This window comes from Cervus elaphus, chromosome 13, assembly GCF_910594005.1.
Source record: "Cervus elaphus chromosome 13, mCerEla1.1, whole genome shotgun sequence".
Classification (NCBI taxonomy): domain Eukaryota; kingdom Metazoa; phylum Chordata; class Mammalia; order Artiodactyla; family Cervidae; genus Cervus; species Cervus elaphus.
This window is the reverse complement of record NC_057827.1, coordinates 34,663,878-34,691,677: the sequence shown is the minus strand read 5'-3', so window position 1 is coordinate 34,691,677 and position 27,800 is coordinate 34,663,878. Positions and strand designations below refer to the sequence as shown.

General features: G+C 43.8%; 1 protein-coding gene across 3 annotated transcripts in view; it reads right to left on the bottom strand.

Annotated features, from left to right (window-relative positions):
• TMEM266 (transmembrane protein 266) overlaps positions 1-27,800 on the bottom strand; it is a 123,557-nt gene that overhangs the window by 66,327 nt on the left and 29,430 nt on the right. The window contains exons 1-2 of one of the 3 annotated variants that reach the window (XM_043921848.1): positions 6,998-7,156; positions 772-903 (exon numbers count right to left, since the gene is read on the bottom strand). In XM_043921848.1, the coding sequence (XP_043777783.1) occupies positions 772-809 (38 nt within the window). In that variant the 5' untranslated portion in view covers positions 810-903; positions 6,998-7,156. Of the gene's footprint in view, positions 1-771; positions 908-6,997; positions 7,157-27,800 lie in introns of those variants that run through there. The other 2 variants (XM_043921847.1, XM_043921849.1) reach the window with 2 other exon arrangements.

Below are 27,800 nucleotides of genomic sequence, written 5' to 3'. Positions count from 1 at the left end.
GTGAGTTTCTGAGACTAACAGGAAGTGGTCCTGAGAAGCGTGGGATAAGCTACTTCTGTCTTTCTGACTTTCTTGCTCTCTTTTCCCCTCCTGCTAATGGTCATAGCACCATGGCCCGGCACCATCTCGCCTCATGTGGTCACCTTTCAGCGGAAGGAGACAAGGCCTCCTTTAGGAGGAGTAAAGGTCTGGGTGTTGGGACTGGTCCCTGGTCTTGGGTAAGAAGAACAGTATGGTAGACAACATGTATCAGTGATTCCTTTCTGCACCCCTCACTTTGCCATGTGACTCTGCAGCTTCCCATCAAAAGGAAGAGTATATTTCCCACCTCTGATGCTGTGTTCAATCAAGAGACTTGTTTTGGCCGATGGGATATTAGTAATTCCACAGGACTAGCAATGGGATTACAACCCCAGTTTTGTTTTGTCTTTAGGTTGCACTGTGTGGCATGTGGGATCTTAGTTCCCTGACGAGGGATCGAACCCGATAGAACCACAGTCTTAAACAGTGGACCACCAGGCTAGTCCCTACAACCCCAGTTTTGGATTGCAGAATTCCTCTGCCTTTTTGAACTAAAAAAATGAGATGACAAGAGTAAGGCAACTCAGAGAAAAAGTAGATTTTAACAAGTTATTTTAATGTCAGGCTCAAGGACAAAACCACCTGGAGCCCCTCCATCTCTACGGGGCTGGGGAAGGAGCTATTGGCTATTTCCCCTATCCAGACATACCAACTCAGCACCTGCAGAAAGCAGATCCCAGTGCTACTTACTGTGGATTGGTCATGTTGAAAGATGCAACCAGGGCCATGGGTTTTCCTGGTGTCTAGTGGGGCTCAGCTGTCTTGAAGTCTGACGTCAGCATTTCCAAGCATGAGTTCTACAAAACATGTGAATGTGGTACCCTGCAAACAAATAATTGAATAGTAGGAATTTGTTACACTCAGGAGCCAAACCAGAGTCCTCCTAAGCTCATCTAAAGATGGAAGCCCTTAGAACTTTCTCTGAGATAGACTTCCCTTCAAAGTAACAGTGCACAGATTCTGATCATTACTTACGGCAGATACCAATAGACAGGATTTCTCTCTTTTTTAGATGAAGAAATGGGCCCAGAGTGACAAAGTGACTTTTCTGCATCACACGGAGATGGCAGAGAGCCAGGCTGAACCACAGCTCTTTCTACTAAATAGCCTAGTAAAAACCAGGGTAACTCTATATACTTCAGCTTTAGGAATCTCAAAAATTAGGTTTGTCTAAAATAACCTCAAGAGCTTTCCCACAGATTTCTTTCTCCCGAGATTTCCCTCTCCTCTGGTAGGCTGTTTCTTCACTCTTCCAGGCCTCCCTCTCTTCTTCCCAACCGGGTCACTACAGGAGAGAGGCCACACACCTCAGACCGAGGCTGCCTGTGGTCATGAGGTATGAGATAGATGGGCCCCTGGGCTGGACAGCTGGTATTTGTCAAGTGGAGTAAAACGGAAGCTTTGTTCTCACCCAGACACTCCAAGAACAAAGCTAGTGGTTGAAGCTGAGCTCTGCTGAAGTAAAGAGATAAGATGACCACTCCTGAGGTCAAGGAAAACTTCCCTGTCTGCACATGCGCAGGGAGGCTCCTTGGGGGACTAAAGGGGAGGGGACACCACCCCATAATAAGTGTGAACAGCCCATAGGCCTCTGCAGTGGGATCCATCTCAGCAAAAAGTTGTGCACGTATGTTGGAGAGGGTCCTAGGACCAGTCAGGTGTGAAAAGAGGAGGTAACTGACCAAATATAAACATAGACCCAGAAGGATGGTCTTTTGTAACAGCAGTCCCCAACCTTTCTGGCGCCAGGGACCGGTTTCATGGAAGATGGTTTTTCCACAGGGTGGTGGGGTGAAATGGTTTCAGGATGATTCTCATAAGGAGCACACGACCTAGATCCCTCACATGCACAGTTCACACTAGGGTTGGTGCTCCTGTGAGAATCTAATGCCACAGCTGAGCTGACAGGAAGCAGAGCTCAGGTGGCAATGTGGGCAATGGGGAGTGACTGTAAACACAGATGAAGCTTCCCATTTGCTCACCTGCCACTCACCTCCTGCTGTGCAGCCCCACTTCTAACAGTTGGGGACCCCTGCTCTATATAGGATTTAAATCACCTCTTACTGCAGCCCTCATTCAAGATACCCATACTCCTCTCCTGATGTATATTTCTGCCTCAAATAAATAAACTTTATCTCTGTGTTCTCCCATACATTGTGCTATGTCTCTAATAATAAACCTTGTCCTCATTTTTTCCACCCATAAAATATGGGAATAATAATAGAACTAACTAAATGAGTTAATGCATGTAAAACCCTTGGAATAGTGCCTGGCATCTACTGTTGGCTTTTATCAACAGAGCTATTATTTTATAAATTTAAATTGCACAGTCTGTTGAATCTGAGCACATTCCAAAGCATTTGGATGTCTGAGTATAAGATTTCCTCTTAAAATCTGGATTAGGTAAATAGAATATACTTTTCTACAAACAGATACTATAGTACCACCTTGAAGTCTTCTGGGAAAGAGTAACAGATTGTACACAGACAAGGAGACAGACTCAGGTTTTGGGTGATTTTTAACTACTTAAAAGGGAAGTTACTCAAAGGGCTGGTCCTTCCATAAGTTACATTCTAATTGCAAACTGGTTTTCCTACAAGACATCAATCCAGGATAAATATCCTCTCCCAATCCTGAAGCTCTTCCCAGATGGCGTGAGTGATAAAGAACCCACTTGCCAATGCAGGAGATGTAAGAGAGAGATGTGGTTCGATCCCTGGGTCAGGAAGATCCCCTGGAGGAGGGCACGGCAACCCTTGTCTGAATTGTCCAGAATTCTTGTCTGGAGAATTCCATGGACAGAGGAGCCTGGCAGGCTACACTCCATGGAGTCGCAAAGAGGCGGACCTGACTGAGTGACTTAGCCATGCAATCCTGAAACTCAGCTCTCAAGGAACAAAGGGACAGAATCGTTACATGGTGCCAAAGGAAAAGGTGCTCTTGGAGTGAAAAATATTGGGGGATTGATGGTAAACCTGCAAAGCGGGGAAGAGCGTTCACGTTCTGTGTAACTAAGAAAAGTAACAGCTCAAGGTAAAGGAAATTGAGGAAATCTTGGGAAATCTGAACTTTGAGCAACTGGAAATAAGAGAGATGGAGAGCTTCATAAAATCAGAAGAGCTCTGGGATTTCCCTGGTGGTCTGGTAGTTAAGACTCTGCACTCTCAATGCAGGGGGCCCAGGTTCAATCTCTGGCCAGAGAACTAGATCCTGCATGCCACAATGAAGAGTTCACATGCCGAGACAAAGACCCAGTGCAGCCAAATAAAAGAATAAATTAATAAAGCCAGAAGAGCTTTAATATGGGGACCACTGTTTTCACACCAGATGTTTTTGGGGCAAAACAAAGCATGGGAGAAAGAGCCAGAGACAATAGCAAGGAGAATCTGGACAGATGTTTTGCAGCCACACCTTGCTGGGGGTTTCACCTTACTTTCTACTTTTATAAGGAGGGCGTGAACTTAAAAATGAGAACTCTCCTGTAGCATCTGTAATATTAACTGTATAGTAAATACATCAAGTTCTCCATTCCATAGCACAGATTTAGTTAGTCTCAATCTTTCCAGGTCTTTCTACAAAGCCTCAAGCAAACCAACTCCTCCCAATGGTTGGACTGGTCGTGTGGGCTGTCCATCCTCCACTGACAATGAAGTCAGGATGGAGGTGTCCACAAATAGGAGTCCAGGTGAGCAACACAACCTTCTGGAATGATGTTTTAACAAGTTGTATTTGCAGGTGAGCCCTTTACATGCTATTCAAGATATTAACTCTCTGGAGTATATACTAGGAAGATCTTTGCTTCCATGGACCTTCCAGTCCAGTTGGGCATGCAAGTGTAAAATACACAAAACCCCCAAATTTTTGTGTATCCTTAGCAGTGATGAACAAGTAAAACTTGACAAATCTATATTTATACATAATAAACATAAAATACTATACTAATATGACCCATATAAGACATTGAAAAAAATAGAAATAAAAATGATTTAAATTTTTAAAATTTGACATTTTAGAAAGAAAGATTTCAAATATATAGAGCTGTAGAGATCTGCAGAGCGAATTTCTAGTTATCTTTCACCCAACTTCAGCAGTTAACAGCACAGGGACTGTCGAGTTCTCTCTGTAGACTGCCCCTTCTCACTCCTCATGATTATTTTGAAAGAAATTTGGGGTGTCATTTTATTCATGTGTAAATGTTTCAATATGTAACCCTAAGCATAAGGGTAAGGATTTCCTCTAAAAGATGTAACCACAAAACTATCATCAACTATTAAATCAACAATATTTTCTTAATATTATGAAATATCCAGGAATTATTCACATTTCCTTATTTCTCCTATAATTTTTAAAGGTTTGTTGAATAAGGAGTCAAACAAGGTCCACACATTATGATTGGTTCACATGATTCTTAATTAATCTGTAGGTTTCCCCCTCCATCTCACTTCTTTCCCATGCAATTAAAAAAAATTTATTTATTTTTAGTTGAAGGATGATTGCTTTACAGTATTGGATATTTTCCCATGTAATTTGTTGGAAAAACTGGGTCGTCTCATGAAGTTTCCCATAGTCTAAATTATGGTGATTATATCTCTTTGGTTTCATTTAACATGTTCTTCTGTCCTCTGTATTTCCTATAAACATTAGTCTATAAACTTTAATAAGATTCACCTTTAGTTTTGTTTTTTTTTCACTTTCATAAGCAGTATCATGACTTCCATTCAGAGACACAGAATGTCTTTTTTTTCTTTTGTGACATAACAGCCATTGATGGTCACTCCCTAGATCCCATTAATTCATTAGGGCTTGCAAAAAGCTCACATGATTTCATCTTTCTGTCTTCATTTCTCAGCTTCTCTGAAGACAAACTCCCCCTCGTCAACTATTAGATTAGCTTAAGGTACAATTCATATAGAAAAGGAAGGATACATGCTTAACTTTCCCTCCTTTATTTATTGGTTTTCAAAATAATCTTCCAAAGTCGATCAGTGAGGTGTTTTGTGGTGGTGGTTTATTTTTCACAGTGTTACAGATTTAAACACTCACTCAGGACAGGTTGAGAAGGGAGCAGGCTCCTTGGAAACGGGGACGGCAGGGTCCTGGAAGGAGATGTGGGGATGGGGAAGAAATGATTGGCATCTCCAGTACAGGCAAAGATGAGGCAGGATAGAGAGTTAAAATCCTATTTGGATGGACAGTGAGTAGGCTGCTTCAGCGATTTAGAACCTTAACAAGAAACACAGTTCAGAAGGCAAGATCCCTTAAGATGATGCTTTTTAAAAATAATATTTTCCAAATGAAATAACGCCCAAAGCACAAGCCTAGCACGAAGCAGGTGTAGTCTAGCACTCTATAAATGAACATCTGCGGTGCAAACCTGCTGTCTCATAACCTGGGAAGGCAGAAGAGGAAACCTGTTTTGGATTTATTTGGTCTGGCAGCAGTGGGGAGGAAGGCTGCTCTTTAAACTTTAGGCAATTTCAGTCCATTCCACTTGTTGCTCATGAGTCTGTCTATGTAATTTATCAAAACCATATTGGCTTGTTCCAGCCAGACCTGCAAAGTTCAAGTTGTCATCCTAGGGATCTTAGAGCTGAAAAAGGCTTCTAAAAACAAGTAGTCAGTTCCCTTACCTACCAGGTGAGAAAATCCGTAATTTGGCTCACCTGTCCCCAGGGGCGACTAAGTCTACTCCTCATCTCTTACTCTAGTGACAACCCCCTGGCATACATGATCTGCTTTCATCTGTGTTCCATTGGTTGCCAAACCTGCTTTTACTGCGAATCACCTGGGGGTCTTTTGGGAAATATAAATTCACAGGCTATACTGTAGAAATGCTGGATCAGAACTGTGCAGGTGAAGTTTGAGAATCTTCTTCAAGTTCCCCAGGTGTTTCTGACATGCAGCCACTGCACTTGACCCTCAATATCAGTGGTTCTTAAACTTTCCATTGCACCAGAATTACCACGAAGGTTTATGTAAATACAAATTGATAGCCCTACCCACGAAGTTTCTAATTTAGTATGTCTGGGGTGGGAACTTGAGAATCTATATTTTGAAAAAACTCCAGAGAATAATGATTTGCTGATCCACAGACCACACTCTGATCTTCTGTATCAGAAAGTCTGCTTGAGGTAATTGATAGAAGGGATTTTTATCCCTGTGTATTTTGCACACAAAGCTAGTATGGTGAAATAGTCAGCAAATCCTATCCTGGCCAGGCTGAAGATGACCCACTATATTAGTTAGGAATAATTTTATTTGCAAGTAACAAAATATCTGACTAACAGTGACTTAGGCGGTAAAGACTTCTAATTATCTTACATAGCAAGAGGCCTGGAGGCAGAGGCTCAAAGATATCACCAAGGACTCAAGCCCTTTGTATCTTGGCATTCCCTCATCCCCCTTGTGATGCATTATTCATATTTGTTGCCGTGTGGTTGCAGAATGGCTGCTGCAGCTCCAGCTTGCACATCCTCACACTAGCTCCTACCAAAAAGAAACAATCACAGCCTTTCTCCTCATGAAGTTTGGTCTTTTATTTAGCTGGTATTATCTTTCCAAGGCCTCTATTCAACATCTAACATCTCTTGGGCAGAGCTAGGTCATATGGCTGCAAAAGAACCAAGGACAATACACAGCTGGCCAAGGGAGTAAGGGGTGATATGAGACCCTAGACCAGTCGTGACTCATCCTTTAGGAGCTGGGCATATTGTTACCATAAACAAACCTCAGTTCTCTTAGCAAGCAAGAAGCAGGAAGGAGCTCTCTGGTGTATAACCACCTGTCTGCCAGACCAGGTTTGGACACTTCTGAGATGGTTCTGAGGCTCTGCTGAAGGAAATTTCCTGGGTCTCCAAACAAGACTGGCCAAGTGTTGGTAACTGGTTGGCAGGAGAGATAAAAGATGTGCTCTTACCAAACCTCGGGGCTCTTTTATTTAGAGAGCATATGTGTGGGGTCCAGCTTTGACATCCTCAAGCACGCTGCAGAATCTGCTCCTAGGGAGAAGCCAGTGAGCACAGGCACCTTTCACAGATACGATGTTCCACACCCCCAGAAGGAGGCTGTTTCTTGCTCTAAAAGACAAAGGTTCGTGTACAGCAATGCAAGGTCAACCTTGTTGTTACCTTGACCCATTTGTACCTTGCTCTGTTAACAACGAGTGAAAATGAAGAAAATCAATCATGTCTGTGAGCATTCTCTCTCTCTCATCTCTAGTCAACTGCACAGTTCTTAGCAGTTAAAGAAGCAGGCAGGGAGCCCACAGTGGCTCTCTTTTCTAGATGCGGCCCTGTCTCCTGTGGACCGCTCTTACTTTCTACCATTTGCTCTTCTCCACTTACCAAATAATGTAGCCACTCAACTATTACCAGTGTCATAAAGCAGGGGACACACAAAATGAGATCACAAAAAACTAGATCTGAAATTACTCTTGTGTCTGAGAAGAAAACCAAGAGGACCACTATTCTAATCCTTCCCTTGCTCCCAACAATTTTTTTTTTCTAACGAGCACTTCCCTAAGCTGTCCCTGCTGGAACAAAGGATCCAGTGGTTCCTTGCCCCTGGTTAGCCTGGGCAGAAATGGACATCCTATAGCAGGCATTCCTTACCCGCCACTTGATGTCATTTTCCCTCCAGAATTCTGCAGAGCTCCTGGGGAACTCAAGTATCTGCGATTTAGAGAAGGGATAACAATGAGCTAGGGCTGCAGTGGCTGACCCTACCATCCCCCCTCCCCACTCCAGTCAAGCAAATCTTAAGAGTAAGACTTTGTAAATCTCTGAAGAAATCTTTGGCTGTACATGATGGTAACTAAAAGATTTAAGAACTTGGATATGATTAACTTTGTCATTGAATTCTACATTGCACCAGACAAATGACTATTTGATAAATGGGGAAAAATCCTCTTTCTTCAATACTTTTGTAGTACTTTTTTGTACATCTGTGGTAGGATGCAAAAATGACCGCGTTCTCACTCTCCCTGTAGTAATCCCCTTTTGTTCTTACATATGCTGGTAAGTTGCTCTCCCTAGGAGCAGATTCTGCACCAACTCATATGTTGGTGGTATTGGGAGGTAATGCCTTTGGAAAGTAATTAAGTCATGGGGAAGGAATCCTCACAGATGGGATTAGTACCCTAATAAGAAGAAACACAAGAGTGATGACTTCTTAGCCATGTGACAGTACAACCAGAACACCGCCTACTATAAACCAGGAGGAGAGTCTTCACCAGACACCAGGTCTGCCAGCACCTTGACCCTGGACTTGCCAGGTCTCTGAACTGTAAGAAGGCCCCCAGCCTATAACATTCTGTGACAGCAGCCCAAATGGACAAGGACAGTCACAGAGCTTCTCATTACCCACTCACCTGTCGCTGGGGCTGGCCATGTGACTAGCTTTGTCAACGTATATTGGAAACTGTGATGATTAGTTTTATGTGTCAACTTGGCACACAAGGGGCTCTCTGATTAAACAGTGTGTCTTGGTGTGTCTAAAAGGATATTTTTGCATGAGATTAAAATCTGAATTGGTAGACTGAGTAAAGGAGGCTGCCCTCGCCAGTGCGGGTGGGTCTCATTCAATTTGTAGATGGCCTGAAGAGAATAAGAAGCTAGTAAGAAAGAATTCGGAGACGGCAATGGCACCACACTCCAGTACTCTTGCCTGAAAAATCCCATGGACGGAGGAGCCTGGTAGGCTGCAGTTCATGGGGTCACTGTGAGTCAGACACGACTGAGTGGCTTCGGTTTCACTTTTCACTTTCATGCATTGGAGAAGGAAATGGCAACCCACTCCAGTGTTCTTGCCTGGAGAATCCCAGGGACGGGGGAGCCTGGTGGGCTGCCGTCTATGGGGTCGCACAGAGTCGGACACGACTGAAGCGACTTAGCAGCAGTAGCAAGAAAGAATTCTCTCTCTCTGCCTCAGTGACTGTGAGTTGGGGCATCAGCCTTCTGTTTTCACACTCAGGCTCAAAATTATCCTGTTGGCTTTACTGGGTCTGGACTTCTCAGCTTGCATAATCCTGTGAGCCAGTTCCTTATAATAAATCTCTTTATTCACACACACATACACACAGAAACACACACATGCACACATAAATATCCTATTGCTTCTGTTTCTCTGTAGAACCCTGATGACCACATCAGCGAACAAGAAAGCACTCATGTGACTGGGCTTGCCCTCTCTCTCTCTTGTTTCCATGACAGCCAGCATGCCCAGTCACCCCGGCCAAGGACGGCCAATAGCCACCTGCACCTGCCCACCCCCAGACACGTGAGTTCAGTCAAGTCTAGAAGAGTCACACAGCTGTGCCCAGCCTAAACTGCAGAGCCACAGACCCATGACCTAAATAAAATTTTGTTTTTTCAAAATCATTCTTTAGCCATTTATTAGCACCTGGTGTCCTCTAGGAGTATGCCAAAGACTGGGGTTATCAAGATAACAGAGACACTCAGAAAACTCGTGGGCTAGTGATAAGACAGATGCACAGACAGAAATTAAAATTCAGAGAGGTGAGAAGAACAAAACATTACAAAGGAGTGTTTTGAAAGCTGTAAACTTCCTTATAAATATCAGGTAACTAACAACACCTCACACTGGCAGGTACAGTCTCCAGCCATCTGTTAGGAAAGGTTTGTTTCTCTAAGCCCACCAAGTTTTGGGAATGGTTGTTATGTGGTATTACTGTGGTAACAGATCACTGATACATTATAGGTAAATGTCCACTGCAACACATAAAATAATACAAAGACACATATGTATATATTTTTAAATGAAGCACAATTTTATTTAAGTTTTCCAAAATTCATACTAAACATGTTGTTTCTAAAATGCTTCACCACGATACAAAGGTTTTATTATTTCACCTTTCTTTTATAGGTTTTTCTTTTTGTGTACAGTTCTCCAATAGAAGCCTGAGTCCTGAGTTGCCCAGTTAGGAGCCTCTGACCTGCTATTCTGATTTTCTTCTCAATATTCATGGCCAACATCTGGCTTCCAAATGAACAGCTTTTGGTCTTTTAATCACTTGCTGATGAGGTGAGCCTGCAGTGCTACCCATAACCACATGACCTAATTTAGACTCAATCCTGGCATCTAGTCTTGCATGTCTAATCAAATTTACAACCCACTTTAAGGGACTGGCCAGATGTAGCAAAGATGTATATTTTTGTATACATCGTCATATATATGTATATTAAAGATAACCTCTCTCCAGCCTCCATTTTAACCCTCCATGTCTCCCCTGAGGTCCTAGGTTAACACCCAGGTGTGGAAATCCTTGCTCAGAATTATGTAAGCATGTACTCACAGATATAGGCTAATTTTTGGGGGGTTTGTGTTTAAAAAAATAAAACCAACTCTGTAATTTGCTTTTATCACTTAGCAATATATAATGGAAATCCTTTCTGGCCAATAGAGAAAGATCTACACTTTTCTAACTTATTAATTCATATATCTATATATACACACACATATAACATATAACTTTATATAAATTGCTTATCATAAAATTCATGTCTTTAGTAGCACATGTGTTCTCTTTTGTCCACTTCCCCCTCATTTGCCCACTTCACCTGCCTCACTGTTGCCCTCCCTTAATATACATGCAGGAGATGTGAATTTGATCCCTGGGTCAGGAAGACCCCTAGGAGGAGGGCATGACAACCCACTCCAGTATTCTTTCTTTTTTTTTTTTTTTTCATTTATTTTTATTAGTTGGAGGCTAATTACTTCACAACGTTTCAGTGGGTTTTGTCATACATTGACATGAATCAGCCATGGAGTTACATGTATTCCCCATCCCGATCCCCCCTCCCACCTCCCTCCCACTCCAGTATTCTTGGCTGGAGAATCTCATGGACAGAGGAGCCTGGCAGGCTATATAGTCCATAGGGTCACAAAGAGCTGGACACAAATGAAGTGACAGCACACACGCACATCCTTATTGACAGGCAGTTTCAGAATTTTGGGGCCTTGTGAAAAATACTACAATAAAGATCTTGCATACATTTCATTATATACTGGTGTTTTTATTTGCATGGGATAGATTCCCATAAGTGAGATGACTGGGCTAAAGACAATATATCTTAAATTTTAACAGTTAAAACAAGATTGCTTTGAAAGTTCCCTTTTAAGAGAATGTCTTAATCATTTGCAAGTTGAGGGTGTCTGTGGACCAGATAAGTCCAAATACTTGCTTAATTATACCCTTGTCCCCATGGAGCACTGGAGTGAAAATAGAGGACAAGGGTGAAACCAAAAATAGCAATAAATATCCTTGCACCACAAGAAAATACTTAGTTGACTTAGGAACTACCCTGTCACAGTATTTCTATGAGTTATTTCAGAACAGTTAATGCCCTGAGGATTCTGTTTTCTTCCTTGTGCCATAAACCCTAACCATCCCAACTAAACCAGCCACATAACCAGTTCCTGGGTTCCTGCCCAATCCCAGGAGTTATGAGCTGTGATCTATCCAAGGAGATTTGACTTCTCTGGGAATGAGGATGGGAGAGCACCACAGAGGAGGGGGGATTACAGGAAATTCTGGTGTCACCTTCTAATAGTTTCCAGTCATATTTTAGGCACTAACCTATATATTGATATATTGGAGCAGGTTGCCATTCCCTTCTCCAGGGAAACTTTCCAACCCAGGGATCGAACCTGGGTCTTCTGCACTGCCAGCAGATTCTTTACCATCTGAGCCACCAGGGAAGCCCCACACATTGATATTTTTGTCTGTCTGTTCAGGTGCTCAGTCGTGTCTGACTCTTTGTGACCCCATGGACGGCAGCATGCCAGGCTTCCCTGTCCATCACCAACTCCCGGAGCTTGCTCAACCTCATGTCCATCGAGTCAGTGATGCCATTCAACCATCTCATCCTCTGTCGTCCCCTTCTCCTCCTGCCTTCAATCTTTCCCAGCATCAGGTTCTTTTCTAATGAGTCAGTTCTTTGTATATACTTACTTGTTAAAAAGAGAGTGACTTTGCTAAAATTCTTATCCTTTGATAATGATTTGTATCTAGCTGACCAGGAACTATAGCTAAGTTAAGCCTGCTATATTTCCACCCACACTCTCTGCCAGCTTAGGCGTGTAAATGACACGGACCTCCTCAGGGGTACCTGCTGGGGCAGGTCCAATCACAGGAGAGACAAGGACCAACCCCAATCTGGAGGGGCTTTACCCGAAGTGGCTGTTCAAGGGCAAGCAGGGAGCCATCAGAAATCGAAAGGTGACCTTTGTCCCACTTCCAATAGGACAGGATGTCCTTCCAGTTCAGTGTAGAGAATCCAGTCATGACCTCACTCAATGGCAAAGTCAAGGGAGTTTGGCTCCTGGGGCAGTCATTTCCAGAAACCAAATAAACATCACAGATGCAAAGTGGGTCCACATTATCAGTAAGCAAAGGCACATAAATTCAAACCATTTTTTCTCCTAATGGACTGGGAATGACTTATAATACCTGGTACTGATGAGTGTGTGAGAAAATGGCCATTCATGCACATCATTGAGATATACATGTGTGTGTTAGTTGCTCAGCTGTGTCCAACTCTTTGTGACCCACGGACTGTAGCCCGCCAGGCTCCTCTGTCCCCTCTGCCCATGGAATTCTCCAGGCAAGAATATTGGAGTGGGTTGCTATTTCCTTCTCCAGGGCATCTTCCCAACCCTAAGATTGAACCTAGGTCTCCCACATTGCAGGCAGATTCTTTACTGTCTGAGCCATTGTTGATAGAAGTGAAAACTGTTGGAAATTTGCTGAAGGGTAATTTGACAATATTTATCAAAATTATTCTAATGTGTACTCTTTGGCCCCACAATTCAACTGTTAGAAGATATGTTTTAGGGGAATAATAGATACATACACACATATAGAAGTTTCTTGAATTTATATAATATCACCACACCTAGCACATAGTAGGTGCTCCACAAATGTGCTGATAAGAAATCAATAAAATAATAAATTGAAAGCAATGCAAATGTCTATCAATAGGAGACTAGATAAATAAATTAAGGAACTTCTGTATTATGGGATTGTCCTATAGCTATTGAAAAGGATGAAATTAAATGGAAGGAAGACTGGGAAGGACTGACTGCAAAGGAATATGAGGGAACTTCTGGCAATATTCTAAATCTTTATTGTGATGGTTCCAAGTGTGCTTTTAAAATGGCTGCTTTTTATTGTTTGTAAATAGTTCTTTCACCAATATGGCTGATTTTGTTTTAATGGATGAAGGTATACTATTTTCATTAACATGGAAAGTTGCCTGCAATGTAACAATAAAAAAGGTTACTAAATGATAAATAGATGATGATCCCACTTACACAATATATAGAGGAAATATGTATGTGACAAGGTGTGGACTGGGACTTTTCCTGTTGTCCCAGAATTTGGCAGATGCCCTAAAGTCGAAGATAAAGATAGTAAATGCTCACATTTTCTAAAGAGAGATATCAGACTATCTATTTGGAATATACTAACAGATGGTTAAGCTGGTCTAGTAGGTACTACTCCTGACAGCCTGTGAGAGAGAAGGCTAGAGAAACCCGTGCCAGACTCCCAGGCTGACTGGGCCATGGGAGATGGCCAGGAGAGGACAGAGAACATTGGCGGGAGCAACCTGCCCTTAACCACAAAGCTAAGCAGGGGTGTGGCATCAGTCAAGGATCTTAGTGAAAATTAAACTCAATAGTTTAAGCAGAGTGTGCATTTTTAAAGGATGCTGAATTCCAGGTGGGTGAGAGAGTCAGGTATCAAACATTTATGGTCAGGAACATGGACTGGGCCCTAGTGCTGCTCCAGCAAAAGCATCGCTGATGCCATTGCACCACCCTGACATCCTCTCCTCCCCAGCTCCCAAGGTCCCAGCTCCACCTGATTAAAAACCGGCAGAGACAGATCACACAGCTGCATCCTGGCTGCAAGGGAGGCTGCCACCTTGCATGGGGGGTGGACTCAACATGGGAATTTCCCCAAATCTAGAAAGGCCACTGAAAGGATGTGAGATGATCACAAATATGGCAATAGTTATGGACTATAGTCTATAGTTTATGGACTCCCATGTACATCTTGACAGGACTCTACCCAAGAGGACCAGAGGGGTGCCAGGGACACAGTGTCCAAAGCAGGAACTGAAGGTAGCCCTCTGAAGTTAGGCAAGAATCCAGTGGAATAGTGCATGCAGCTCCCCTACTGCACCCAGAGGGGCTGGAGTGGGCAGGACACAGAAGGCGGGTTTCTAAGGAACTTACAAAAGTATCCTCAGATCATGTCGACGATGAATACAGGTGAATACAGGGAATTGGGTGTGGGAAGGAGCAGAAGGGCTGGCCTGTAGGTCAGGTTGTGTAGCCTGGACAGAGTTTTCATTTACATGGGATATTTTAACACCTGAAAATGAGTCTGTCCTAAATCCTGAAGGGCTTCCCTGATGGCTTAGACAGTAAAGAATCCACTGCAATGTAGAAGACCTGGGTTTGACCCCTGGGTTGGGAAGATTCCCTGGAGAAGGGAATGGCTACCCACTCCAGTATTCTTGCTGGAGACTTCCATGGACAGAGGAGCCTGGTGGGTTACAGTCCATGGGGCCGCAGAGAGTCAGACATTAATTAACAGTTTTTTAAATCCTGAAAGTGACTAAAAAAGCTAAAACATCTTGCCACGTTCATGTCAGGTGATGGGAGGAGACAGACAGCAGAATATGTTGAAAAAAGTCATCGCTTGATTGTTCCTATCAATCTCCATTCATCTAAAAGGTCCAGATGGCTGCATCCAAAGTTATTAACAGGTAGGGAGGTAGGAGGGAGAAGTGGTATTCTCGAGGAGAGGTTTCATTTCACTGCTTTTTGTTCCTGAGCATGTTTTGTTAAAAAAAAAAAAAAGACAAGGATAATCTAGATATGATGAACTTTGAAAACACTGTGTTGGGTAAAAGAAGCCAGACACAAAAGGCCACATACTGTATGATTCCATTTACATGAAATTTCTCAAATAGATAAACCTCTAGAGATAGGAAGCAAATTAATGGTTGCTGGGGGCTGGGGAGAGAGAGGAATGGGGAATGACTGCTTAGTTGTTGCAGGGTTTCCTTTTCGGGTTATGAAAATGTTCTGCAACTAAATAACATTAAAGGTTGCACAATGATGCAAATATACTATCAGTGACGGTACATTTCATGTTACGTACATGTTACCACAATTTTAAAAATTAGGAAAGCAAAACCAAAAGTCAACCAAAGCAACAACAAAAATCTAGAAATACTGCTTGACAAGGAAAGATGTTCACTACAAGGTAATTAGAAAAAGTAGGCTTTAAACTATGTTCATATCTGGGAAAAAAAAAAGCCCATATAGTGTGATGTATATTTAAAGCAATCTGAAAGGACAGACCCACAATGTTAAAAGAAGTTCTCTCTGGGTGGTGGGACTACAAGGAACTGTTTACTTTATATGTTTCTATATTATCTCATTTTCATTAATAATGAACTAAATCTACTTTTAAACTAAAAAACATACATAAGGTTAAAAATTGCTAAGTGTGTATGAGAGACACAGGAAAAGGGCTGTGGGAATCCCAAGGCAGACTAGACAGCTTCCAACTGCCTGGGTTCTCGAATCTTCCTCAAAGCAGTCTCCTGACGAGGATCCTTACCTCCAGGTAAGGATCTTCTCTTCTCTGACACATCTTACATGCAGCCACCACAAAACTCTGCTGAAGCTGGGGTTTGCTCAATCCCCACTGCTTACCGACTTGGTACTGTTCGGCTGCTCAGTCATGTCCGACTCTTTGCCATCCCATGGACTGCACCATGCCAGACTTCCCTCTCCTTCACTATTTACCGAAGTTTGCCCAAATTCATGTCCATTGAGTTGGTGGTGTTACCATCTCATCCTTTGCTGCCGTTTTCTCCTTTTACCTTCAGTCTTTCCCAGCATCAGGGTCTTTTCCAATGAATGGGCTCTTCGCATCAGATGGCCAAAGTATTGGAACTTCAGCTTCAGCATCAGTTCTTCCAGTGAATATTCAGGGTTTATTTCCTTTAGGATTGACTGGTTTGATCTCCTTGCAGTCCAAGGGACTCTCAAGAGTCTTCTCCAGTGCAATCTGAAAGGATCAATTCTTTGGCACTCAGCCTTCTTTATGGTCCAACTCTCACATCCGTATATGACGACTGGAAAAACCACAGCTTTGACTAAACAGACCTTTGTTGGCAAAGTGATGTCTCTGCTTTTTAATATGCTGTCTATGTTTGTCATAGCTTTTCTTCCAAGGAGCAGGCATATTTTAATTTCATGGTTTACTGCTTACTGAACATGGTCTCAATTCCTTGACTTGTGATTCAGAACCCTCCACCACCTGACCTCAACGTTTTAAGCCATTCCTCACCCTCCTTATGTGCTGTGTTCCAGCCACCTTGTCCAGACACCACTGTTCCAAGTGCACGGACACAGGCACACAATTATCCACCCTCTGCCTCTGCTTATGGAACTCTCTCGGCAGGAACACGGATTCCCCTATTCCACAAGTCCCAGCCATAATCTCTCTCTCATCCAACCTTCTATAACCCAGGGTCACTGCTTCCACCTGAACGCAGTGTCAGGGAGCCAACTCTTTTCTCTCTTCTGTACACTTTAACTGTACATCACTCAGGGTATGTACCACTTTTCTACTTTGTCTTATAGAGCTTTAGGCTCCTATACCATCTATTCTAGACTATAAGCTCCTTAAGGCCAGGGTTCATATTAGCAAACGGAAAGGAAAAAAAAACCTCAAAGCACTTGAAAAAGTATTCAACATCACTAATTATGAGAGAAATGGAAATCAAAACCACAACGAGGCATTACCTCACACTGGTCAGAATGGCCATCATAGAAATGTCTATAAACAATAAATGCTGGGGAGGGTGTAGAGAAAAGAGAACCCTCCTACACTGTTTCTGGGAATGTAAATTGGTGCTGCCACTATGGAGAACAGTATGGAGGTTCCTCAGAAAACTAACAATATAACTACCATATAATCCAGCAATCCCACTCCTGGGCATCTGGAGGAAACCATAATCTGAAAAGATATATGCATCCCAATGTTCTCTGCAGCTCTATTTGCAATGGCCAAGACATGTAAAAACCTAAATGTCCATTGACAGAGAAATGGATAAAGAAGATTTGGTACATGTATACAGTATGTACATGTATGTACATGTACATGAATATGACTCAGTCAAGAAAAGAATGAACTAATGCCATCTATAGCAACACGGATGGACCTAGAGATTATCATACTAAGTGAGGTAAGTCAGACAGAGAAAGACAAATATCATACAGTATCACTTATATGTGGAATCTAAAAAGATGATACAGATGAACTTATTCACAAAACAGAAACAAACTCACAGATTTCAAAAACAAATTTACAGTTACTAAAGGGGAAAGGTGGGGGAAGAAGGATAAATTAGAAGTTGAGATTAATACATACACACTATTATATATAAAATAAATAATCAACAAGGAGCTACTGGGAACTCTACTACAGGTTAGAGTTATTCTGTAATAACCTATATGGGAAAAAAAGAATCTGAAAAAGAACATATAAAGGTATATATATAACTGAACCAGTCTGCTATTCACCTGAAACTAACACAACAATTGTAGGGCTATACCCCAATATAGAATAAAAATTATATTAAATCCTTAAAAAAAAAAAAGAAAAATCTCTCAGGAACATTTCTATATGCCAGATTTAGTTCAGCAGCTTTTCTAAAGGCAGAAGAGTGAGGCAGGGCCCTTAGATGGCCCCATGAGTACGCTTTCTGCATTCAAAAAGTATTCCTCAGTTAACCCATCAAACCTGAGGACAGTTTGCAGCAAGTCAGTGCTGGAGGCAGCCTTGGAGGGGCCATCAGCAGTGAATGTGCAAGGTCATCTTTGTGCCTAAGGAGAAACATGACTGAGCAATTACCCAGCAAATGATCTCCTCTTGGAACTCAGTAGGATGTTAAAAAAATTAATAGACTATTTTTTTAGAGCAGTTTTAAAATTTAAAGAAAAATTTAAAATATAGAGCATTTCTACATGACTACCACCCCTTCCCCCACCACCCCGCATAGCTTCCAGTGGTATATCTGTTGCAATTGATGAAATCAGAAATCTGCATTTTAACAAGATTCCCAGGAGACTTGTAGGACATTACAGTTAGAAAAGCACTAGGGAGCATGATATTTAAATTCCCTTTCAGTTCTAAGCTTCTAATACAATCTATGACCTTTACTATGACCCAATCAGGAGGGAGGCTGCTAGGAGTTCTCTGGGAGGATGCTGACTGGCTGGGCCTGCAGTAAGCCCGAGGGCGCCTTCCCAATCAGGCTCCAGGGCTGGCATCCAGGCACAGCAGGCCGCTGCTGGCGTGACCCTCTTGGAGAGTCGTGCTGCCCTCCAGCCAAGGAAACCTCTTGAGTTGTCACGACGAGTGTGACCCGAGATGAAAGCTGGGGGTGGTGCCCACATGCAGTGAGCTTTGCTGGTATATGCGGCTTCACGTGGAGACCTGGAGTCCGGGTCCCTGAGCAGGCTCAGCTGCTGGAGGGTGGAATTAAGAGGAGATGGGAATTGCAAGGAGGATTCCTGGTGAGTTCTGAGGCTGTGGACCTGGGGAAGAAAATGCCTGCTGAAAATCTGTCCCTGCAAATACAAAGAGCACTTCAGATGTCAAACTCCCATGGTTGGGGGGCTGATCTCCTGCGTGACAAAATGACATGGAATAAGAGCAGTGCAGTGATAATCAGCAATGTGGGTTCTAGCCTCTGATGTCCCTCTTTCCACTGAGTCGGACAAGTCTCCTCTCATTTCTCAATTTCTCATCTATAAAGTGAGACCAGATTTGCTCACTGAAATAACCGAACTCCTAGGATGAGCTGGACACTGGGGCTAGGTGCTGAGAACACAAGTGATATTCATGGAGGTAATGGTTTGGATAATTTTCTAATGAACCTTCCAACTTAAATATTCTATTTTATGGACAGGCTTTGGACCTGGACCTGGGTTCAAATTTGAGCTTTGTAACTTAGCATCTGAGTAAAAGCAAGCTCTTAAATCTCAGTTTTCTCTACATTTATATGTCAAATGTTTCTCAATGAAGGTAGTTTAAGGACTTCTTTGGTGGTCCAGTGGTGAAGAGTCTGCCTTGCAAGGCAGGGGACATGGGTATAATCTCTGGTCAGGTGTCATGAGACCCACATCCTGCCCAGTGAGCTCAGTTAAGTTAATGATCCCTAGGACATGATCTCTACACACATGAAAAACAAGAATTTGTGGACCTCGCTTGACCATATGGGGTCAAGAAAACTCTCCTGCACAACCTGGAGGAGGAGCTGATGATGGAAGCACAGAGTCTACTCAAGAAAGACAAAGAAGCTCTTCTTCCCCCACCCCACTTTTCTTTTGATTATAAAACTGGAGCTCTGTAAGTTCTCAGGGTGCAGCATCCTCTTGCCTGCCTGCTTGTAAGGCTCACAATAAATTGTGAGTGATTCTAATAAATCACTTCTTATCTATCACTTTGCCTCTTGCTGAAGTCTTTTCTGTGCTGGGACATGCAGGATTATAGTACTGGAGCTCTTCGGAGTCCCCAGTACAATATCCAATGGTGTCAGAGGCTAGGAGGAAAGCACTTCACAAGGAAGACTCAATGCGGCCACTTCCCAGGCACCTACCACCCTACCTGCATGAGCTACACACTCCAGTGAGGGAGCCACTGGCCACATGTGGCTACGGAGCACTTGCAGTGTTGCTGCCCAAACTGAGCTGTTTTGTACAAGCAAAACACACACTGAAGACGTATGAATAATATGAATAAAATCATTTTTATATTGATTGCATGTTAGAATAATATTCTAGATATATTTGTTATTAAAAATACATTAAAATTAATCTCACCTATTTCTTTTAGGGCTTTCCAGGTGGCTCAGTGGCAAAGTATCTGCCTGCCAATGCAGGAGACACAGGAGAAGCAGGTTCAGTCCCTGGATCGGGAAGATCCTCTGGAGTAGGAAGTGGCAACCCACTCCAGTATTCTTGCCTGGAAAATTCCATGGACAGGGGAGGCTTGTGGGCTACAGTCCAGGGGGCCGCAAAGAGTTGGGCACGACTGAGCACACACGCATACACACCAGTTTCTAACTTTTTAATGTGTTACTAGAAAAATTTTAAACTGTGTGTGTGTGGTTTATACTTCTCTTGGACAGTGTGAGCTCAAAGAAACAAAAGCACACTCTGCTGTCCTTGGTCTTTGTTGGTTGACAGTATGATGGGGAGAGGATACTTACATGTGAATCCACCCCCAAGAGAAGCCCAGCATGGTGCAAAACCTCGGGACAAAAAAATAGAGAAGAAGGGGGGAATCAGGCGGGTTGGGGTGACTCTGGCAAGCTCTAAGGAGGAGCTCAGGTATGAGTATGATGTGGGTAGGCAGAGGGCACTCCCAAAGGGATGCTTGGACTGAGTAAGCTTCTTCAGGGAAGGGCCTATGATTCTCCCACTTTGCCTTGCATATGACAGAGACCTGATGACTATTTGTTCTCTGCAGGGGCTGAGGGATGCTGGGCTGAAGGGGAGCACAGGAACTATGCAGAGGGATGGTGAAAATGGAGGGCCTGTTTGTGAAGAGGCTGGTCCCTCTGAACTGGGAGTCTGTGCAGCTGGGAACAAGTAGGAGCAAGGTTGGCTAGCCAGGGTGGCAGTTTAGCATGGATGCAGTGGGTGGCAAGGCCATCTCTGATCTTTCCTGGGTATCGTGGGCTCATGCTCTCACATATAATCCTTCCCTAGGCACGGGGTGACCGTGTAATGACAGACCACTGACAAACAGACTAAAATTTGCATGTCTGAGGGAACACTGCTCTGTAGTCTAAGTAGGGCAGGCCTAAATGTTTATTCCGGCACATCCATTCATCTGTCGTCCATTCAAACATTTCCTGAGCCCCTAGCTGGCACCCAGGTACAGGGGCCACTGAGAACTGAGGCATCATCTCTGCCATTCCCTTGAGTAGGGGTTGGCAAACTATGGCCCAGAGGTCAGATCCAGCCCACCGCCTGTTTCAGCAAATAGCACTTTACTGGAACACAGTCACACCCCATCTTTTATGTATTGTCTGACTGCTTTTGTGCTACAATCTGTACAGACTGAATAGTGTGGCAGAGACTGAATAGTCTACAAAACCTAATATATTCACTGTCTGCCCTTCTGCAAAAAGTGCCTGCTGACCCCTGCCTTAGAGCACTAGCCATAGAAGCAAATACTGATCATGTGACACGATCAGAGTTCTGCGGGGAAGGATGGGCTCCGGTGAGAAGAAAGGGAGGGAAGGAGGTATCAGAAGGAGCAGATGCTCAAGCTGTGCCTTGCAGAACCGTGGGTCTGCTGGGCAGCGGAGGGACCAGAGAAATGGGAAGGACCCTCTGAAGAGAAAAAGTGGCATATGTGAACACACAGAGGCAAGACAGGGCAAATTCTGGAAGCTGGCTCTGGCAGGACCACAGACTTTAAGCAAGCCTTCGGTGCAGCCTGGCAATCCCATATCCATCCCCTAACCCCACCACTCTTCTGCTTTCCTGGATGACTACTGGATGCCCTTCTCTCTCTCCTCACCCCTCCAATGCCAGGTTCACATTCAGTCAATGAACTCCTCCTAACTGCCCTGGGGGAACTGAGACATTTGCAAGAGAACCTCCCCACGCTCCCCATGCCCTAGCCACTGTCTTATCTGCAGCCTTGCCACCGACTCTGCCCTCCCTCCATCCTCCAGACAAGACATCCATCCTGTCCATATCTTAGCCAGGGACCATCCTACCCTGTGGGAATCAGATCCCCTCGGCTCTTCCTTCCTCAAGGCACGGCTTTCTCAATTCCCCTGCGGGGAAGCTTTACTTCCCTTAACATCATAAGCCTCTGGCTACTTCTCTGCTCCTCCACAGCACCTTCATCTGAAAAGGTGTGTATAGGTGCTATTTCCAATTCCTCTCTCCTCATTCTCTCTGGAACCTATCACCTCACTCAAGCTTTGGTCTCCACCTCTGCAAAACTGCCTTCCCTGAAGTCACTGACGACCTACTTGTTGATAAATCTGCTGGTCAATTTTTTTTAAGGTTATTATTATTTATTTATTTTGGCTGTGCTGGGTCTTCGTTGCTGAGTGTGGGCTTTCTCCAGCTGTGGTGAGCAAGGACTACTCTCTAGATGGCGCGGGCTTCAGCAGCTGCGGCGTGCGTGTTCTAGTTGCTCCACGGCACGTGTGATCCTCTGGGACCAGGGATGGAACCCCTCCCTGCACTGGCAGGCAGATTCTCAACCACTGGACCACCAACAGTTCTTGATTTTCAGTCTCCCTGTCCTAATATAAGCATCTGACCTCTTCTCCAATATACCTTCTTTACTGGCATCTAGAAACCCACCCTCTCCTGGATTTTCCTACTCCTATACAGGGCACTCCAGTATTCTTGCCTAGGAAATCCCATGGACAAAGTCTGAGCCTGGTGGGCTATACAGTCCATGAGATCACAAAGAGTCGGATACAACTTAGCAACTGAGCATAGAGGCCACTCCTCTCTATCTTCCCAACTGATAAAAGCTCACGTTCCTCCATCCACTCTCCTGGCATCTCATCCAGACATTATAAGCACTGTCTAATGAGCTTGCTGTGATGGTGGAAATGTTCTCTATCTGTGCAGTCCAGTATGGTAGCCTCTGCTCACATTTGGCTTTTGTGCACTTGAAATGTGGTTAGTGTGACAGAAGGGGCTAAATTTTAAATGCTACTTACTGTTAACTCATGTTAAATATAAAAAGTCTTTTATGGTTAGTGGCTACCATATTGGACAGTGCAAGTTTATTTGCTGATGACTTCTAAACACATCTTTACCCTCAAATGTTCCCATTAATTCCAAACTCATGGATCCAACTGTCAATTGGAAAACCTGACTTAGATGTGTCATCTACCCCAACACAGCCCTTCCCATCTCTGTGAACAACAAACCCATCCTTCCAGTTGCTCAGGCCAAAGAGTCTTGGAACCATCCTGATTCCTTCCTTTCATGCCCCATATCCAATCTGTCAGCAAATCTGTCAGTTCTACCTTCAAAACACATTTCAAATTTTAACACTCCTCACCACCTCTCCACTCCAGTCCAAGCCCCTGTCATCTCTCAGCTGGATTACTGCAACTGACAGCTCACCTGTTTCCCTGCTTCCACCTTCACCTGTCCTTCACACAGCAGAAACCCTTTTAAAACCCAAGCCAGACACATCACCCCGCTGCTCACCACCTCCAGTGGCTTCCCGTCCTGGCCACTGAGTGACGGCCCTCAAGGTGCTATACTCTGTCCCTGCCTTCTCTGCAACTTCCGCCTGTCTCCTGTGACTCCACCTCTCCAGCCTTGCCGACTGCGTTCTAGACACGCCAAGCACACTCTATTCTGGGCCTTTTCTTTGCCTGGGATGTTTCTTCTCGGCCTGGAATGTCGCAGGACTTGCACCTTCACTTCCTTCAGGTCTTTGCTCAAAAGTCACCTTATTAGCAAGGTCTTCCCAGACCACCTTAATTCCAAGAGCATGCTCTGCTCACATTTCTTATCTCCTCTACCTGCTTTATTCTTTTCACAGCATGTCTCACCATGTGTATAATATACTATATGATCAGTATTTGCTTACTAAGTACCTCCCCCATTAGAACATAAGCTCCTTGAGAGCAGGGGTTTTGTCTCTCTCATTTACCACTGTATCCTCAGCATCCAGAGCAACAGATGCTCTAGAAATACTTACTGAGTGAATGAAGTGTAAGTGGTGACACGCATAGGAAGGTGGAGAGGCTTGGGAGGTAGATGACTTGTGAAGAGACTGGGGGATACGACCCTCGGGGACTGGACATGGACGTGGAGTCGCCACCACAGGTCACCCAGTCACCCTGCCCCTCCACCCCGCTGGCTTCTTCACCCCCACTCAGCAGTGCTCCCAGGACCGCTGACCTCCTGCAACCCCCATCTTCGTGGAGGAGGAGGAAGGCACACCGCTGCTTCCAGCCGAGGAACCTGGGTCTTTGTTGACCACCCAAGTAGTGCCTCTTCCAAAGGGAGGCATCTCTGAAGAAGAGTACCTGCTCCCGGCCCCACTCCTACCTCAATTGGAGCAGGGAGCTGGCCAGGGCTGGCAGGCTACCCGTCTTAGGCTGTTGTCCCGCAGCTCCGGCTGGCTGTCAGAGGGCATGGAGTCCGTGGGCGACAAAGGGGTGAGGGGAGGGATATGTCCTCTCTGTGGATCTGAGGCTGGAATCCCAGCCTTCTCTGGATTCTGACAAGACATTTTGCAATTGTGGTGTCAGGGCGTTTTCACACGGTTAGAGCCCTTGGACATCACCCAGGGACTAGTCCAATCACCTCACCTTGTAGGTAAAGAAACCGAGGCCCAGAAAGAGGCAGTGACCTGCCCAAAGTCACTCAATGAACTTAGTGCCTGAGCCAGGACAGGAATCTGGGTCTGCCTCCTGTTTCTCTTCACCACATGGTGCTGCCTGGATAACAGTGTCCTTTGGATCCATTTCTCTTGGCCCCTCTTTCAGACCAGGCCTGGTGGCTTCAACAAAATGCTGATTCCTGACTCTAGCTGGGGCTGTGCCATTGCAGCCCGGGTAAGGAGCGTCCTCCTTTGGACCTTAACCTCTGAGCCTGTGCATTAGGATCTGACCCTGATCCCCACACACTCTGATGGAAATTAGAGGACTCCTGTAGTTGTCACGGCAACTCAGAAGTGCTTTGGTGTCTCGTACTTCAGCTGCTTGGCATCCCTCAACAAGATGCTTTGCTAGGTCTCGGCTCTGTCACCGACCAGCTATGTTATCCCAGGAAAGTCACTAATTTATCCATCTATCTACCCATCCATCATTCACTGCCATCCAAAAAGAATCTGTGCCAACTTAAAATATCACCTACAAAGCAAGACCATAAAAAAAATAAATAAATAAAAGCTCTAAACCATGTTCAGGTAGAAATATAGAGAGATTTTAGGGGCTTAAAAAAACAAACCAAAAGACCCAAGCTAAGTATTGAACAGGTATTGCTTTGGTAATTAGGAACAAAGCTTAAGAACCTAAGCTGATACACAGCTATTCCAGTTTCATTGTGGGCTTTCCAGTCTTTTCTGCTCCCTGGCCTTAGATTCCTCATTTGTAAAATGATGGGGTTGGACGTGACGATCTAAGATTCATTTCAGCGCTGTCATTTTGTGACTCTGTTTTCATAGAAGGATGGGGCAACGTGGCCACTCCACACCCCTCCTCCTCTCCCCATCTCCCTCCTCCCCAGTGGCAGCACAGGGACTGACCCACAGACATACTCAAGCCACATGTTCTGAGTTCCCCAAATTGCGGGAAATGGACACAATCTGCTGTTAACAGAAGCCACTCGTCCAGTTCATTCAATATTTACTGAGCACATAACCTAAGCAGGGCACGATGCCAAGGTCATGGAGGTAAGTCAGGTAATTCTGACAAAGACGCTGTCCCCAAGGCATTTTCAAAGGCAATGTAAAGTCAGAAGTAGTGGGTTCTAAAGAGGGCAGAATTAGAGACACAGCCTTGCAGGAGCTCAGAGGATTCAAGAGCCCATTTTTTACTGAAGGAATTAGGGAAGCTTTGGGAGGACATTTTTAAACATGGCCTTGGAAGAAGGGTAGGATTTTTAAATGATGAAAGTAATCCATGCACATAGTAATAACAATTCAAATGGTTCGTTAAGTATATAAAATGACAGTAAGTTCTCCTCTCAGCCTCCCACCCCTCAGTCCTAACCTGCTGAGGCAACCACCTCAGGTGACTTGTAAAATACCTATTTTAAGCTTCCTGTCTGCTGCATCGACTTGGGACAGTTTCTCCTCCTGCTCCCCCTTCCAGGAAGTGTGATGAGGTTGCTGGTACCTGGGCACTTCTCTCTGCCTCACCTGAGGAAACGGGACAGTGGCATGGAGTACATGCAGATGTAGGCTCTGGAGCCAGACCGCTGAGGTGCTAATCTCACTGCTTCCATTTTCTAGCTGTGTGACCCTGGGCAGGTTGCTCCACCTCTCTGTGCTTCAGTATCCTTATCTGGAAAATGGATATAAAAATAGCACCTAACTCATAGCCTTGTCATGAATTCAATAACTTTTAACAGGCTTAGGATAGTGCTGGGACATAGTGGAGACTCAATGAATGGTAGCTATCTTATTGCTAACACTCTTCTCCACATTCCAAATTTTGATTACCTGTTCAAGTTCTTCTTTACATGTCAAGGTTTAAATCATTCAGATTCTGCTTTGGAGCTCCATGAATTTTTGCATGTTTTGTAAACTTCACATAAATTGAATCTAAAACTTGAAGAACAATAAGCAATATTTATGTTTATGATTACATACACTGCAGAATCAGGTAGGGTGAATAAGTCATGACAGAAAGGGCTATAACACTATTTCCAGCCAAGTTACTGGATGGAAAAAATTCAAATATATAGGTTTATTGTTCTTTTTTTATCTGCCATCAAACTGCTCAAAATCATATTATATTTCAGTTTTGCTTCATGTTTGGCCCAGACTTCTTCCACAGGCTTTTCTCTACATTTCTGAGGTTTCTCATTGCCCTTTTTCTTACAGAAAGTAGAACTATATGTTTTCTTCATCCTATGGTAAGACTGTCAAGATCCCTAATTTTCCTGTTAAATGATCAATTTTGGACACATTACTCTATGGATCTGCTCTACCACTATTAATCTGACATGGCTCTATTTTTTCCCCCTCAGATCCCATGTTTCTTCTTTATTGAATTTCTTTCATTTTTTTTCTGGAGTACACCTTCAAGTAATTTTCCTGAGTAAAATTATGTGGAAAGGAAATGTTCCAAGTATTTGTATGCCTGAATGTGACATTATTTTACACTATGCTTTTTCTAATTTTTCTCCTAAATTCTCTTCAACCGTATGGTTTCCATCCCTGCCCTCCAATAAAAATGCTCTTGATGCGTTAGTCAGGGATCTCCTAGTTACCAAACACAATGTACACATTTAGGCCTAAACCTTTCTGTGACATTTGACATTGTTGATGTTGTTGTTGTTCTTAAAACTCTTTATTCTCTTAGTTTTGAGGATTCTTTGTCATTTTCCTCTTTCTCTGTTTATTTCTTTTCAGGCTTTCCCTTCTCAACTCTACAATAGTGATATTCATTTTAAAAAAAATATTTATGATTTATTTGGCTGTGCCGGGTCTTAGTTGCAGCACATGGTATCTTTGTTGCCGCATATGGGATCTCGTTCCCTGACCAGGGCATTGGGAGCAGGGAGTCTTAGCCACTGGACTACCAGAGAAGTCCCAATGCTGATATTCTTTGATGTTCCATCTCTTCCAAACTCATGATCTCTTCTATATGGGCTTTCAAAAAAGGCTCATCTAATCCTAGGGCTTCAGCCACGATCTCTGTGTCGAAACAGAGTTCTAACTAAATACTGCATAATAATTTCAAAATTAGTATGTTTAAATCTTATTTTTTTCTTGGCCATACCATGCCGCTTGCAGGATCTTAGTTCCCTGACCAGGGATTGAACCAGCGTCCTTGGCAGTGAAAGCATGCAGTCTTAACTAGTGGACCACTAGGGAATTCCCAAGTATGTTTACATCTTAATCATAAATGTACTTCCATTCAAAGGCT